Source organism: Necator americanus, chromosome III, assembly GCF_031761385.1.
Source record: "Necator americanus strain Aroian chromosome III, whole genome shotgun sequence".
Lineage (NCBI taxonomy): Eukaryota > Metazoa > Nematoda > Chromadorea > Rhabditida > Ancylostomatidae > Necator > Necator americanus.
In genome coordinates, this window is record NC_087373.1 from 26251953 (window position 1) to 26269161 (window position 17209).

At 40.7% G+C, this 17209-nt stretch overlaps 1 protein-coding gene across 1 annotated transcript; it reads left to right on the top strand.

Annotated features, from left to right (window-relative positions):
• Positions 1-1313: 1313 nt before the first annotated feature.
• RB195_010976 (uncharacterized protein) lies at positions 1314-11466 on the top strand (the record flags this gene model as incomplete). Its single annotated transcript, XM_064192199.1, has 14 exons — positions 1314-1395; positions 1901-1990; positions 2047-2156; positions 4048-4148; positions 5265-5402; positions 5528-5728; positions 5784-5887; positions 6826-7016; positions 7634-7721; positions 9771-9901; positions 10000-10101; positions 10158-10274; positions 11093-11249; positions 11306-11466. 14 exons carry the CDS (start codon positions 1314-1316, stop codon positions 11464-11466), a joined length of 1773 nt encoding a protein of 590 aa, XP_064049782.1.
• Between the last annotated feature and the right edge of the window lie 5743 nt (positions 11467-17209).

Here is a 17209-nt window from a genome sequence, read left to right on the forward strand (position 1 = left end):
GAACAATGCAGAATACAAAAAACTGATTAGAGGTGGAGCACTTGGTTGTATTTGACCGTGAAATCCTTCCTTGCTCGATAATTTCAAATGTTTCGCTGAAATGATACCTGGAGCGCCTCCGTAAACAGTTCGTTCCAGTTCCCGATAGTTTTCATCGTAGTGGAATTTTTCTATCGTTCCAAAACGTTTCCTGGCTAAGTTCATTGAAGTGACCTGTTACCGGGTGATGTTTATGTGACCGCAGCAGGTAGCTCCCCATTCTTGTACTTTTTCTTCGGACATCATCCTGATATCGTCACATTTAGCCTTGAATAATTCTCACAAACGTTTTATGGCTTACAATACGGAACAGTCCAAAAGTACTTAAATGATATTGAGTTACTGTATAGTGAAAAAATAAATGTCACTGGTGTTTCATAGTTCGACAGTACGGTGCTCATCGTTGATAGCATTTTTGAAGCTATGCTGTTTTTTTGGAATAGATTCCGGAAACATTTAAGTGCCCAGTGAGTCATTTAAAGTTGCGCACTTCGATGATAAACTTCCTTGCATTCAACGGCAGTTTATCGAGGTTCTTTCATATTGGAACCAGTTTGATTGGTGAATCGCGTGCTTTCGCCGGGCAACTGTTTGAAAATGCTGGAGACCAGTATGAGCAATGGGAGAAAGGTCAAAAACGCTTGAACTTAAGCAGAAAAAGGCGAAGGAAAATATGTAAGTGGAGAAAATGAAGTCAATTTGTTAGCATTGTGTGGTGCTCAGTAGATCCTGAAAAAAAAACGGAGAATCAAGGTCTTAATGATATATTTCTAGAAATGTAGGGTTATTACCAAGCAAACGAGCAACTTTTCTCCTTTCTCGGATGAATTTTGAAGCAGTTTCTTTCAAGAACAAATCCTCTTCGCCTGCTTAACCTCGACCTTCGAAGGAGGTGAAAAAGCTTGTGCCGTGACCACATAAACGCCTAAAGCACAATAATACTCTATTTCGGCAGATGAATTCGTGTCCTTGAACTCCATTGTCCCCGTGCCATCGTTCCCTCAGCCTAACAAACGCTTCTTCTTCATTTTCTTCTCGTTCTCTTCGCTGTTTGTCTTGCAACCATTGTTTTTAATCGTGGATCGCATCAAGGGTAATACCGTTTTAAAATTATCGCTTTCCTATTGAATTAACCTTGTCCCCAATGGATCTTTGCGTCATTTCATCCTTCGTTCTCTTGCTCCTTTTATTTTCGCTTTTTTAATCGTTTCTTATTATTTTTATGTGCTATTCCTCCGCAAGGTATATTTCTACGCTATTTCCAGGACCGAACCATGTGGTACGTACTTGTTGCCCTCGTAGTATGGGCAGCGGGTGCTGCGGCCGATTTCAACTGCAGTGAAGCTCCGGGAAAAGGTTTGTCCAACTCTATGTTGAAATGATAAAAAACACAGAGTTGATTTGTGAGTGCTGGAAAGAAGTGTCTTTTATCCCTCAAATGAGAAAGTAGTTCTAAAATGTGCTCATTCGCACCTAATAATATAATCATTCCCATTGATGATCGTCTCCTATCTGATGGACCAATTTCCAATTCTTTATCTTTATGAAATAGTGAGTTACTGATAAAAAATAGGATTAAATATTATAAATTAAAACAACATGTTTGGAATTCACATGAATAAAAATTGTATTAATTCTCAATACCATTATTACTGTATTTTTTGATGTGGTAGAAGTGAACCCACTTCTTCTATGGATTTTCCTCTCCGTACATTTCCAACTTATTCGATGAGTTATGAGTGCTGCCACACAGCGAATATGAAGTTAGAACCTGTCTGCGAAAAGATTTGAGGCCCCACCATGCCTTGAAAAGTGTCTTTTACGAGCTTTTTAATATATTCAGTTATGTAGCGAAATTTAGACATGCAAACAACGTGTATGATGATCCAGGAATGGGATCGAAATGCTCGAAAAGCGATCCGAAGAAGACAAGCCTTCGAGAGCAACATTGGTAATTTCAAGCTTTGAATTGTTTCAATCTCTGTCACTTTATAGAACGAAATTCAGGTGCTCCCGGTGTGCCGGGTAACCCGAATTTCAGCCCAGCTGTGCCGCAACGATTTGCACCATCAGCTCAAGGATGCATGAATATTCCGTGTATTTGTCCGTACATGGGGGTGAGTGTTCAAAAATATACTGATTTTTCAAGAGTTTTTCTTTTCAAGCAAGGAATTAAAAGGTATTTGGCACTATTCGACATTAAGAAGAACTCAATAAAGGGTGATAGTCGCCATCTCGAGAGTTTATGGATTAGGATCTCGTTCAGATCTAATTTGGGCCGATCTCTCGGCTATCGGTGTTTGTTTTAACAATTCGTTCACGTAGTTTCAAATAAGGAAACCTTGAGACGTCGATGTTAACGAGATGAGTCCTTCACTGCCGGTATCACTGCATACCTGGTGGTATGCATTTCTCGATAAATAAACAACTGCGCTAGAATCGGCTATTAGAACCGAAAACCGGGTATGATTATAAAAACGGAACCAAAATAGCCAACTAGTTTTGAATTTACTAAATGAAGTTGTTTTTGAAACAAGTAATATTTGAAAAAGAAATATTTTATTCCAAAATAATCTTAAAAATTGATCCCCACCACTCTCGCATTAAATTTTTTATCCGACTTCAAAGTCGTTTCTAAGAACCTTACTTATTTATTCAATTATTTAAAAACACACATACTTGTCCCACAAAACAGAAAGAAGAAGGAACTGAGCTCACTAGAGTTTCGCTTAAATTTTATGCAGAAATGTTGGCTCTTCATAGCACACTGAAATTCCAGAAGCGATTCATGTACCTACCATACATACTACGAAATTCAAGCTGACCGTGGCTTCGTGGTTTGAGAACGTGACGGCCAAAGTCTTGTTTTTGAGTCCCCGTTTTCTATTTCATTTGAAGTTGCGGAACTATAAAGGAGAGTGGGTTTCTTCATTCTCGGGCAGCATTTTAAGTGAAATGTATTGTGGCCGAGTATGAATGGCCGAGTGATCGCGAGGCTACTTCGTTTCTGGTGCAAGTCAGAATGAAGACACAGTATGCAGCCAGCAAAGGAAGAGTGTGCACCGAGACCGACACCTCGTTCTTCAACCCTTCTTCAACTTACTCGGTGCTAACTGTTTTGTTTCTCGTCAATCTTCTTAGAATGACAAAGAATATGAAAAAAGGAACTTTATGAAATCTTATGAAGACTAATACAATTTTTGTGCAATTTATTGTAGAAAAAGTGCTCTGTTGGCTTCCTTACGTCGAATTTCATTCCTATCATTGTGATGAGCCGATTTTTTTTTGGACTTGGAGCAAATGGTTCAAAGAGCAGGATAACCTGTTATTACCTATTATAACAGATACAACTTATATTATCTCCTATATTTTCCATGAAAATTGAAGCAAAAGCACTATTCGAAGACCAGTTATGCTGCTCTATAAACTCCTGTAGCATTAGGATTGGGGACCGATTGGATTGGAATGTAGATCGGTCGCTGCTTGTTCTTTTGGGATTTTAATAAAGCAATTAAAAATGACCACTACAACCCCCTTCCCTCCTCCACCCCCTCAGGGATAGTAGGTTAACAATATGGTGACATGCAGTAGAAGATAAAACATGTTGGCTGCTTCAGGAGCGTGACTTCATCAGTATCGTAAAGAAACAATATCTGTTCAGTAATTTGCGCTAAAATTCAATTAATTGAAAAGTTATCCACGCAGGTGACTCATTTACAAAATTTATTTAATTTTAATTCAAAAAATTCCCAAAGTTTAGCAAGGAGATATCATTATCATCTGAAATGTGTTCAAAATATCTCATAGTAAGGAGCGACTCGGGGGAAAACCGTCTGAAAGAGGTCAAACCAGATCAAGATCAAGGCCAATTGATCAAGAGATCAAAGATTTGAGAAATTTGCTCGAGTATCCTACAATTTCATGATTTTTATTGCAGTGATTGGCAACGAACCAGAACCGGGTCGTAGCATTCGGTTGTCAACAGCGCATAATTGCACACTCTTTAAGGGTCGTGTCGGGAACGGTGGATGTATTTTGCCAAACGGGCAACCGTACCTCATGGCACTTCGAAAAGAGTACAGAATGATGACAGACAATGAAAGGAACAGGTTTGTACGTTCTTTCACTCGTTTTGAAGTGAGAACTTATTTCGTTGAAAAATTCAGAGTGAGATCTCCGAGAATGACCTTTAGCAGGGAATGTGTTCGGAGTGCAGACGCTTGTAACGTAGCATGTGAAAAGCCTGAACTTGTTCGTTGATTTTTGTTACATATCATTTTGTAAACGAGACCAGTTCCAGATAAGGAAAGTTTAGCAACGAAGGAACATGCTGCTTTGCATTGAGTCAGGCATCTTCGACGTGCACACATTTTTCCAAACCGTTGCCTTTTTTTGTTACCTATTCTTGCTGCCCACATGCTTACTCTTCATATCCACATACATATTCTTCTCCTTTATTCGTGAGATTGAGCGCTAATCGAATTATATGTTCTATGTATTCCTTGGAGTCCTGCATAAAAAACAAAGAGGCTATAAAATTTAATGTAGGAAAAGTAATAAGCGCTCCAATGAATTGAAAAATTTCTGTTTGATTTCAGAAGGGACAAAATTTTAGACTTTCCGTACTTTGAAGAACCATCATGACAGTGTAAGTAATAACATACACATTTATATGCTCTCATAATGTTCTCCGAGCTTTACATTGAACTTCACTAAAAATTTGTGAGAGTATAAGCCAGTTTATGATTCATTCACAAATTATCACCGCGATTATTGTAGAAAAGATCACAGCTACACAATTACGCTATTAGCTCGATTTTTTTAAACTAAAACTTTTCATAGTGGTGAAGAAGAATTTGAGATGCCTATAAGGAATATGATATTCCACTAGAAAATGTTAAATTTTTTTGGACATTATGAACTCAGTAACCCTACTCCTTTTGAACAATTTCCAAGGCACGGCTATTTCTATTTCTGTTATGAGGAATGACTAACATTCGTACCGTCTCTTGAAATATATTCGGAACTACTGCACTTAGTAAGTGTTTCCCATCCTTAATCTCAAAAAACCAGGTCATCGAGGATCCGTAAAGGGAGATGTTGCTGCTGTTGTGACCAGATCTCTGTACAACTTCTCCTGTTACAGAAAAATTCTACTAAAAAAAAACTTTTCGACATTTTTGGGAAAGTGAATGTTGATTGATTCGGATTTTTCTCACTTTCAGGTGGAACAATGCCATAATTCAATTGAAAAGAAGTGGTGAATACGATAGACTGAGTGTAATGCACAGACAGGTCGGCTCCTCGTCAGGAGCCCACTCCGGCCCGGGTTTCTTGCCATGGCATCGAGAATACATGAAGAGGTACTACTCGGCCCTTATATTGCATCTTATGTTTTTTTTTCATTCGAAGACAGCTGCTTGTTTCTTTTGATTCTCCTGCATTTACCCAAAAAAAACTGGACGTTTAACACTCGAATTCCTTCCAGACTTGAGATCGCAGTTCGAATGGTTGACCCTGGTGTTGCGATGCCGTATTGGGACTCTGTTATGGATTCTTATTTACCTGATCCACGTGACTCCGTTCTTTTCTCTCCAATATTTATGGGCGAAACCGACGGCGCAGGGCAAGTGGTCCGTGGACCATTCGCAGGATTTAGAACTCTCGAAGGTCGACCTAACATCGTCAGGTGAACACGGTGATGTCGTGTATACTTCATGGCCGATGAGATAAGATTTGTTTAGACGACTAGCCACCGAAGGAAAACTGTTCTCTGAGGCCAACATAAATAATTTGCTAAGTCAAAATGAAGTGCAGAATGTACTCGCTTACACCGCTCCTCAGAATGGTGAGCTTCTGTTGTATGCGCTTTTTCCTTTCACACTCACAATCGCGCCGATTGCGTTGAAGTAGGTGGACCTGACGCTTTCGCTGCAAGTGTGTGCACTTTATTTCCTGATACACACTTCTTCCTACTTTCGCCCTGTCCGCAATTGATGGCGTGTCGGGTTCATCGGCATACACACATTCATCGTCGACCATGTGTATAATGGGATCAAAACGACGTAGAGCAGGGTGCGGCTGCGCAAGCGACTGTGGTGCAATGGAGATGGCGGTTAGGATCAACGTGGGACCATCGCTGACTGGGTGGTGTTGGGTGCTGGTAGCAGGGGTCACCCCGCGACCCTAACCGTTACTGTCCAGCGCTCCGCTTTGAGCGCAGAAGACGCTTACGCAACTCGACCGAGCGCCGTTTCATTTTGGTCCTTACTTTATGTTCTTAGTCGTATTTTAATCCTACTGTCCCCAAAAAAAGGCGGTGTCGTTGCGTTTCCTCCTCCTAATTTTCTCTTCAACCTAACTTCAGAAAAATTGCAAAGGTCAAATCCCCGCAGTAAAATAGTTTACCATCTTCTTGAAGCAAGTAGTAAGCTGCTGAATAATCATATGTGCTGAAGCCTTTAGGAGTACACGTACGGAATTGTCTAAAGTTACTTGCGATCTTAAAGAAGGTACCTTAAGTGTGGTTTGTGTTTCTTGCAGTTCTATGTTGTTGAAAACAACTTTTTTCACGGATACACGTCACAATGCTTTTCAAGGTCGCACTGAACATTCTGTACGCGCGCGTGTACGTACGCAGTCGTAGTGTACGCAGAGAACGGATAACAATCCCGTAAATGTAAAAATGTGAGAATTCGAGTAAAAATGTGAAGAGACTACAACATCATACATTCGAGATGGTAGTCGAGTCTGACTCCGGAAAATCCGAGACAAAAACTTTTACAGGATGTCCATTCCGTCCATACTTTGGCGCCTTGGAGTATACTCATTCCTCTGTCCATCTATGGATAGGTGGAGACATGAAACCACCTAGCACTTCGGCAAACGATCCCATATTCTTCCTACATCACTGCTTTGTGGATTTTGTCTGGGAGATGTGGAGACAAAGCCGTCAGAACAGATTCACGCGTGAAACGGTGAGTAGAACGCCAAACGTATACACAGGTCAGAACGACATGAATCACGAGTGTAGTTGCGGTGCATTTGTGTACGCGTTCGAAACGGCGCGGTGCAGACAGCAGTTGGGACCGAAGTGGGACCGTCGCAAATTGCAGCGATGGCTGAGTCTGCAAGGGCTTCACAACGCTCCTAACCGCTACGCTATACCGAAGCGCCTCGAGAGAAGCCGCGTACGTAATTGCGTACGTGCTTCATGTCGTTGACCCTACTATATCTTTTTTCCTCTACCTCGTCTAAAATGGAGTTTGTGCATTACAAGAGAAAATAAGTTTTGAATTTTATTTTTCTAGTAATCAATAGAATAAGACACAACATAACATTACTACAATATTATTATTACAATGCTATTAATAATCTAATCAATATTATTTTTTGTGTTTTCGGCTGAAAAGTCCCCTCCTTTTATGAAGCTTTCCTGTTTACTTCAAATACCCTCGAGGACTTTGTTGCCTTTGTGCAGTTTTTTTTTGCTTCTGTGCACTTCCTATCTTTCTGCGCATGTGAAGCTCAAAATACACGTATTCGAGTACAAGTTTAATTCACATTGAAAGAAATCAAACTTCTAAAATTCCAGGCTTATCCACCTGATATTGGAACCTGTGCCAATTCTCAGCACTTCAGTTACGCTCAGATGCGACCGTGGGACAAACAGAACCGTGACGGTACGTGCACAGAAATTAATTTCTTGAAGGCAATATATAAATGCAACACGGAAAAACAATTGATACAAGGGAGACAAAAGCTGTATGTGCGAAGAGCAAAATATTTCAGAGTGCGTCCAAGAGTAGATTACTGTATCTGCTTATACATTCGTTTATTTCATCTACAGGAGATCTAAATAAACGACTCACAACAACGAATCGTAGAACTTGCTCGAAGAGGATGTTCGTAAAGAAAATTCTAATCTTGGATTACTATGTATCAGGGTGCTGTAGGCGTGCCACAACATAACATAAATGTGGCATAAGTTGCTCGTATAAAAACTGCGATCGTTCTGCGTCGTAGTAGTATAGTAGTCATTCAAGAAGTCCCTATCTGGTAAATGGGAACCTCTAACTTTGCCACTGAAGCTCACAGTTTTTGTGAGACCTTGTCGAGTTGCGAAAGTAAACCCGAAGGTAAGATAGCTACTATGCACGGGCAGTTTTTTCTGTATTACATTACGGACAACGTATCGCGAAATTGACGCGGTTTGGAAATCCCAGAGAAGGCGTCGAGTACAGGTTGTAGATTATGGAAACAAGTGCGGCCCTACTCAATTCCCTATAGACGTCCTAAAAAAACGGCGTGAAAACAGCTTTAGATCCTACGAAGTACATTGAAACATGGGCTTTGTGCACTCTTCGGTCACTTCAGCCATCTATTCATTAGTTTTACTTGGAGATCTCGTCAATCCTCGAATGTACGCTCGCGAACGCGGCGCGTGCGCAGGGATGGCGCGTTGCAGGTGATTTGGTAGGAAAGAACGCAACGGTCGTTCTCGTAATCTGCAACCCAAACTCTACCTTTTCCTTGTGGGTTCCATACCCTTTCAATTTTCTGATATGCTACCTTTAGAGCCAGCATACTTCGAACCTGACGTGAAGAGAGAATCCTGAAAAAAAGCTGAAGATGGGATTGTAGGCCGAGGGATCCCGAGTGGTCCCGCTCACCTCTTCCTAATCGTCGTAAAGAACGGCGTGGTAGACGCATTTTTACGGCCATTTCAGCTGCAGCGCGCCACCCCTGCGCACGCGCCGCGTCCACGAGCGTACAGTCGGAAATTAATTAGGTGTCCTCACTAGCATATTCAAAACTAATGAATACGCTGCTGATGTGACCAAGAAGTGTACAAAGGTGCGCGTTTTAACGTACTTCGTAGGTACTAAGGCTGTTCCCACGCCGTTTCTTACCACGATTAGGAAGGGATGAGCGGAACCACCCCTGACTCCGCAATCTACAACCCTAACTCTAGATTTTCCCGCGGATTCCTTCACCACCACAAATTTGTGGAATGCTGCCTTCAAGTATACTGGGGGAAGTTACATCCCATGGAAGTTATACAGTACGGTACATGTTCTTTAGTAAGAGTTACCCTTAGAATTGACCCCAAACAATTCACCTCCTCCTATTTTTTTTTTCGCCAACACTGTAGTGGGATAGCATGAGTGAGTTAATGCGCATTTTCGGTACTTATGATTGCAACAACAAAAAGTTCTAATTTTTTGATGATTAAGATCTTGACGTTGTATCCCAGTTACTCTAATGTTATCAGAGCTTTTATTGCTATTCCTAGTGCTTTAGCCTCACGATGACGTAACAACCATACCTAAAGCAGAATGATCTCTGCGCCTATACCGCATATGACGTAAGCCTTTGTGTAACTTACGTATTACATTCCCATCTTCGAATCGCAGCCAGCAAAAGAAAAACAGATACATTGCGACATCACAAGTTTTGCAATTACATAGAAAATCAATAGCAATTATTTCTTTAACTTGCTGGTAGTTTCGTTCCGCCTTTTCCGGAGTTTGCATCGGAAATTTTATTCCGCTCTATTGTCAGCATTCTATTGCAAGGGTTTCTGGCAGTCGGAAATCTCTTTGCGTGCTTAGAACCCACTAAAAACTGTCTAGACTTCAATGAGCCTGTGCGCCTGGGACAAAAACCACTATATTTTTACTTAAATTCTGAAATTTAGAGTTCACTATCATCTTCAGGGTTTATTTCAGGTTTGTCAAATGAATATACCGACAACCTCTACCGATATGCACCGAGGGCGACGTGCTCGCGCCAGAACCCAAATTGCGGCTCTCCATATTTGTTCTGTGATACAAGAGGGAACCCACATTGTGTTTCTAAGGTGATTTCATTAATTTCACCAACCCTCAGGTAAAGTGTTGGCGTGACAAGATGCTGTCTATTGGAACGTGTATACGAAACGTTTCCACCCACTTTTAGATCAAGCCGAATGGGTTGTGCCGTGGATTCGAAGGTTTCGATGCGTGTTGGCAGGGCTCCTGCGTAGCTAGTTGGTGCCGACCAGGACAACAATTCCAAGAGGTCTGCTGGCAGGAAGGAACACTGATTGAACACCTTCGAGCATATTGATTTTTTAGCAGCTGCCTCAAACAACAGCAGTGCAAGCCACTCAACAGAACAATGAAAATCCGCAAACGCAGAGACAACAACAACAACAACAACAGAACCGACTAGTAGCACAACGTCCTCCAACGGTTTGAGATCTTTTCCCTCATTTCCCCTGTTTTTATTACAAGAAATCTAGCCCAGGAAGAGGTCTGCGGACCGCAACAATGGCAAAGAAGCTAACTGCAGTAACAACATCGTACTGTCCTGAACTGTAAAGCTTATGTCCATCAAATTTGAGCCTATCTTTATTCTCTCACACCCAGTATCGTGGTAGATTAACATAACATCCAAGCAATCACTTGGTCTGCACCGAATATGTTCAACCAGACGATCGTGACTCCTCCGTCTTCTTCGTGGATTTCATGCACGCGCCCTATCCTTTTGGATTTGCCACAAGAAAAACATGTCGCGTCCGTCAGGTTGAGCACGTTCAGCTCCTGCTATAAACAAATGACGATGAAGACCAAACTTTGAAATATGAGCTAGTGACTCTAAACCTCCAACTTCGCTCTCCTATAGTTTTTATTGAAATTTCTTTGTCATACTTCTTTGTCGACTGCTGCACAAAGTGAGTGAGTGAGTGAACTGTATGTGGAGCTGCGATTTCCTGCTATGGAATTGGAAAAAATGAAAAATGTACAAAGCAAAGAACAGATCCCAGCGGACCCTTTTTTTCAAGGCTTTATAGAAATGAACGGCAGCTAAGCCATCCAAGAGAAAAAGCAAAATAGGACCAACCCTAGACCTGAAAGAGAACTCGATCTGTCTCTGTAAAGGATTCTAAGCTCTTCCTATGTTGAAGTGGAAAATTTTCATTCACAACTTTCTCTACAAGAAATTACTCCTGGTTGATTTGATGTAAATATGCGATTCTGCATGTCTAATTGTACAAAATTCAATTCAGCCTATCAATCCAGCAGCCAGCAACAATTGCTACAACGACGATCCATGTTGTGACGCATGGGCAAGACAAGGAGAATGTCAAATCAATGTTGCCTATATGAACAGATACTGTAAAAGGAGTTGCAGATTATGCGTAAATCCCACTGACAACAGAACAGGTACGGTAATTGTCAACAAATCTTGGAGAAAAAAAGAAAAACCGCACAAATTCCAGGCTGCCACGACCGACATATCTCCTGTGCATTTTGGCGTGCACAGAATTACTGTACTCGAAGACGTCAATGGATGGCTGAAAACTGCCAGGCGTCGTGCGGTTGGTGCAACATGAATCCACAACAACTTTGCGCCTCCGTCGCCTTTATGAGCAGGGCGTAAAAATGCTCTACGAGAGAATGAAATTATGTACTAGTTCTTGCTTGTTTTTTTTTGCCTTCACACCTTTGTAATTTATCTTTTTCTTGTGTCGCTGACATACAACACTGCTGTGAGCAAGCTTTCAACGTTGTAGACTGCCAATCGCAAAGCCCTTAAATCATATGGCATCACTTGCGTGACCACCGACCATGTACATTACCGTCAGCCTTCATTATTACAGCGATTAGCTGGCAAATTAGCGATCTACCGATGTCGAACATTTTAGAATCTTGAACATTTCTGAATTTGACCTCATTGTTGTTTTAATTCCATCACAATTTCCGACTCATTTAAGTGTTCAAATAATTCTGCCATATGATTTAAGTCGTATATTCGTATGCACATGGCATAGATAATCCTGAAATTTCCATTCTCACCCGTTCGGGTTTTTCCACATGTTAATTGTTCATATCTTCCACTACTCTTTCCTCCAATATTTTCTAGTCGTTCATTCTAACTTCGTAATTCCACAATCTGTACACGTATTATAGAAGATTTTCGGTATAAGCGAATACTTCGTAATTTAAGTGGATTTCGAACGGGATTATGAGATTTGCCTTAACATTATTCCCTTGTAGGGAAGTTTTTTTTTTGAGTTTTACAAACGCATATGTTCAGTGTCGTTGACTTTTAGACCATTTGAGACTGCATGTAAATAAAGACTTCACTTAAACTCTTACAGTTTCGCGTAGTGAACTTTTTTTTTGAAGGAATATTTAGCACGTAATTAAGCGAGGACACTATAATTTTTTAGTTGGAGGAACAACTGATAAGTCCATTGAAGTTCGCAGTATTAGTATTTTTGGGAACATATTTGATGACACTGACTTGACACACCGGCTAGCCACCGCAAGTCATTGTATAGGCCAGATACACGTTCGTAAACCTCAAACGATTCTGAATTGAAGTGAACGTGGGGGCGCATCCCAAGCGGATTGACTGACGCCAGACACTGTCCTTATCCTTTAGACTTTTATTTGATGACACATTATGTCAGCCTGCTTACAATGTATTTGTATTCAAGGAGGAATTTTACAATAAAAATTGCTTCTATTTGTTCTGCGATATGTGGATCGTACAGGTAAGAGTAATGGTAAGGGGTTCCGGTGCGAAAGTTCGAAACCGCCCTAGGCCCAGCAAGCTTCTCAACCTCCATCGAAGTCGTCGCATCCTGAGTGTGAAGCTCAAGATGTTTTACCATCTTATTCCTTATGTCCAAAACTGTAGCTTGTCTCATGTTAGGGCTACTGCCAAATTAAAATTAAAATTGACAATTAAATTTATCAAGATAATAATAGATACATCCTATTCTTGATGCTTACGGGGAGTTCGAACGTATAAATATTTATTACTACATATATAACATATCAAAAGTGGAGAAGGGGAAAGAGGGGCTCGTGCCAATCGAGTGGCATGACCGAGAAGACGAGACCGTCCTCTCGTTCGTGGACTGCCACCGACATCATCTGATGTATATCAGTTGTTGCGACCGCATCCAGGCATCTCCGTTCCTTCAGTAAGCTCGTCCTCGAGCTGCGAGACGCTGTGCAAACGATGTACTTCGTAAGTAGTCATGATTGTCGATTATGGAAGTAGCTTTTGAATAAATTATCGAGTTGGTGTACTCCAGGGATCCAGTGGACAGCGTTGTCGGTTACAACTGTCGCCCTGTTATGCTTTTTTTCCTAAGGTTGACTTTCTTTTCTTGTTTTGTTTTCACAACATGTTCTATTAACAATAAAGGGATTTTAAAAAAATACTCACGTGCCGTTTCTTGTAGTTTCAGGTAGGATATATAAGGGAATGAATAAGGTAATTGAAATTTCTTAAATTGGTTCCTATTTTAGAAAGCTTTTTAAGGCTTTCAAGATCTCTCAAGGACCTCCATATCAAGATAATGGAGGATCCATGCTATTCTTTGTCGTTATGGGGAGTTGAAACGTATATTGTAAATATTTATTACTGCATGTATAACTTATCAAAAGTGAGAAAGGGGAAAGTGGGACTCATAAATTGAATAAAAATATATTTGCAGCATTCTCGCACAATTTGGATGTAATTTTAGCAATGGACCCTAACCATTTATTAGGAAAGAGTGCAGCATTGATGCGAATTTTAGTAGGTTGAAATGAGCTTCATGGGTTCGTGCCAAAGTAACCTAAGAGGGCAAGAAGAAGGTTGCGCTGTTAAATAATCAGATAGGGGTTTCAGAGCTCTTTGGGATTTTCTCTTTTTGAAAGCTAGTCGAGAAAAGTTCCGAATTTCAACAAATTAGCCAGCTTTTTCTCAGCTAACTTTCGAGAAGACGACGAGAGTTGTGGAAAAGTAGGACATCATTACAGTAGAAAAATTTCTACCCAATAACATGCTTTAAGTTGAATGAATTTTTATGAGGTAGACGCTGAATTGTTGGACCTTGTTCGAAAACACATACATTTTGAAGTGCATCCGAAAAAGTGAATTTTCGTAAAGCAGAGTCAAAACGATTAGAAGCACGATACAGTTGCATCTAGGGTTGCGCTCGAAGAGGTGCGTGGGAGGGAGGCGGTTTGCATCGGGTAAGGACCCCTTCTACCACCGCTCGTTGTTACACGATGGTCCGACCTCGATTCCAACCGCTACCTCGACCGCGCCGCTTCGAGCGCAACCGCTGCACCATTCATGTTGTTTTGACCTTACTATACTTTTCCTGTTTACGCAAACTACATCAGTTCGATTAAAGTGTTTAAAAATAGGAGGAAAAAAACTTACTATATTCCCAACCAGGCCTCAGATAAATATTTACTTGCGCAATTATAGAAGAACCTGTCTCTACTGTACAAAATGGTACTGCACGAAATTTACTACGAGCGTCATTATTCAGCAACTCGTGCATTCTATTTTGCGCTAACTTCACTTCTGTTTCTGTTTTTTTTTTCTAGATATCTTTCTCTGCGGAGTAATGGCGTCGAAATCACTTTTTTGAGCGCTGATATGAAAAGTCGTCATTATTGGATGAGAAGCTTCCTCGTTTACTTCTTTTAGGCTGTAGTTAGGCTGAATGTAATAATCAGTTAGTACCACTCCCATATAAATAGACATTCCTGTCAAGGCCTTTTAATTGCGTCTAAATATACGATCGATAAAGAAAGATCGCTTTTTTCTGTAACTACGCTTCTACTTTTGATTGGTGTTCTTATACTCCTGTCAGTTTCCAAAGATCCATCATTTAAAATCCAATCCATTCTTTTTAAAAAACGAGCGACTTTGGGGGCGTATAAGAGCGTCGAGGATGTAGTGAAGAAAACCAAGAACACCCAGCTCCGTGTCACCTCTTCAGTACCAGCATACCCTTGCTTTGGTCTATGCTTCAGAAACCTGGGCGCTTCGCGAGCAAAAAGACAATACGTTCAGTGCCATTGAACGCTCATTTGAAGAGTGTGCTAAGAGTATTTCGCTTCAGAAAAGGGGGGGAGGGGAGAATTCAGAGTTTTTTGTCCTACCCTAGCGATCGAAAAGCAGAGACGACGCATTTGCGAAGGAAGTGAAATGAGGTGCCCCAGACACGTGATGTGTCCCAACGACAGCTCTTGCACCAGGGCCTTGAAAGCACCACCCCACGAATCTGATCCGGTACGGATTTCAGGTGGAGTATTCGTATATGGAGTCGTAGACTATGGAGAGAACGGTGATTCCGTCCATTTCTTCCTTATTGCCATAAGAAACGGCTCGGAAGATACGGCTTCGAGCGTTCCGCGCGCTATTTTCTACAATGCGTTCGATTGGAGCCTTGTGCACGCGCTGCATCTTCCGAACCGTTTTTTACAGCAATTAGGAAAGAATGGACGGAATCACCCCCATTTCCATAATCTACTACCCCGTATAAGGATACTCCATCTGAAATCCGTACCACCTCAGATTCGAGGGGTGATGCCTTTGAGCGATTGAGTTCCATGCGGTACGAAAGGCACTACAGTAAAATCGGTGATCCGATCGCACAGGTCGCAGACTTCTCCGCAAAGTCCTTTGAAAGAAAATTTGATGCTTTTTGTATCCCTTGCGAAAGGGAAAATCTCTGGGATGCTCTCGTACGTGATCGGGACGAATGAAGGACCTGCCGACGCTCGCTCGATCAATTCGGAGAACAGCGGGTGATCATGATGAAACGGACAGCCTCTACCTTTTGCTTCATCCATTTTCTTACGATATTGAGAAATGTCTTTCATAAATCAACAAATGGGACACAACCACCTTCTCCTTTACGAGTAGAACATGGACTGTAACCTGACTTGAATTTGACACACAGGAAGGGAGCTTTCTCCATTTCGACTGCAACTTCATGTTATCTTTTCCATTCACAACAGAGGACATAATGTTGCAGTTAAAGAAGAAAACGAAGTTCAGCAATTCTTCAACCAAACATTTACACATGATTCAAATTTCAAACCATTCTGGCGTCGGAGTGGGCGGAACCTTCAAAATAGGTTGTGTCTTATTTCAAACGCAACGTGCGGGAGAAGTCACGTCTGGTCGATGGTCGATGAGTCAACGCCTTTGCCTCACTACCGCATTCCACTCAGCAGACATTCACTGGTTACTTTTCGATGCAAATGTGGCATCAATCACTCTTTTTCCAAGGCAAAATATGCTCGAACACGATTTTAGATGGAAATGATATTTTTGTGTGTTCAAATGCTGATATTTCATATTTACATCCATGAGAATAAATTTTGTATACTTACGCTCACATTATAGGAGTACAAATGTCATGCAAATATATATATATATATATAAATATATATGTGTGTAAAATAGTGCTTCTCATTCGCTGTAATTTTCTGTAACATCAAAGTTTGATCATACCTAATCAATCCTGGTGAGAGTCTGAGTTCTTTGACCGCTATAGATTTGTTTGAACTTCCTTCATACGTTTGTACGTCTGTACGTCGGAATCGAAACTTATATTTGCTGAAGAAGACCGACCAACAATTTTTAATCACATTCAAACGCATAAAAGCTTATATCTTTTCTCCACTTCCGTGCACCGTGAAGGAATTTACTGAATGGGTAAATTTGTGATTTAATACAAATGTAAACTAAAATACAAAGAGGCAAACGCGCTATTTCTCGGATATGCATCAAATTTCTGTTTTTGCATCTTTCTCCGAAATTTTGTGTTTCTCCTTCTCGTCTTTACAGATTAAACACAGAAATACGTAGGTTTATTCCAAATTTCCCGTTTCTTTTCGAATTGATTTACTTTCTTTCCGATCTCTGTTTGGACATAAAACGTTTGTTGTTGGTTTTTTTTTTTCAGGGGATCACTTTAGAACTTCTTGGAAACGGTTGCAATTTCATATGAAAAATGAAAATTAACGACTTTTTTTCCATTTTTCTGTTTTTTTTTGGATGTAGTGCGAAAATATTTGCGATTATAAAAGCATTCAGAAATGGCTTGCTAATTTTGGTTTCATGCTTCTACACAACTTATTCAACTCTATCGAGGGATGGTTTCTCTTTCTAATGTAAAACTTTATTTTCCTCATACACTGCAAAACCAAACAAGAATTTTTACACCTTAAAGAGTTATGCTGTAGCAATACTGTTTGAATAGATTGCAGAATGAAAACGCAGAAAGTAACTTCTGAGCACTCCGTATAACTCGGTCAAATAAAAAAAAGAGAAGTTACCCAGTCAAAATTACTTTAAAGTAGTTTGAAGTTAG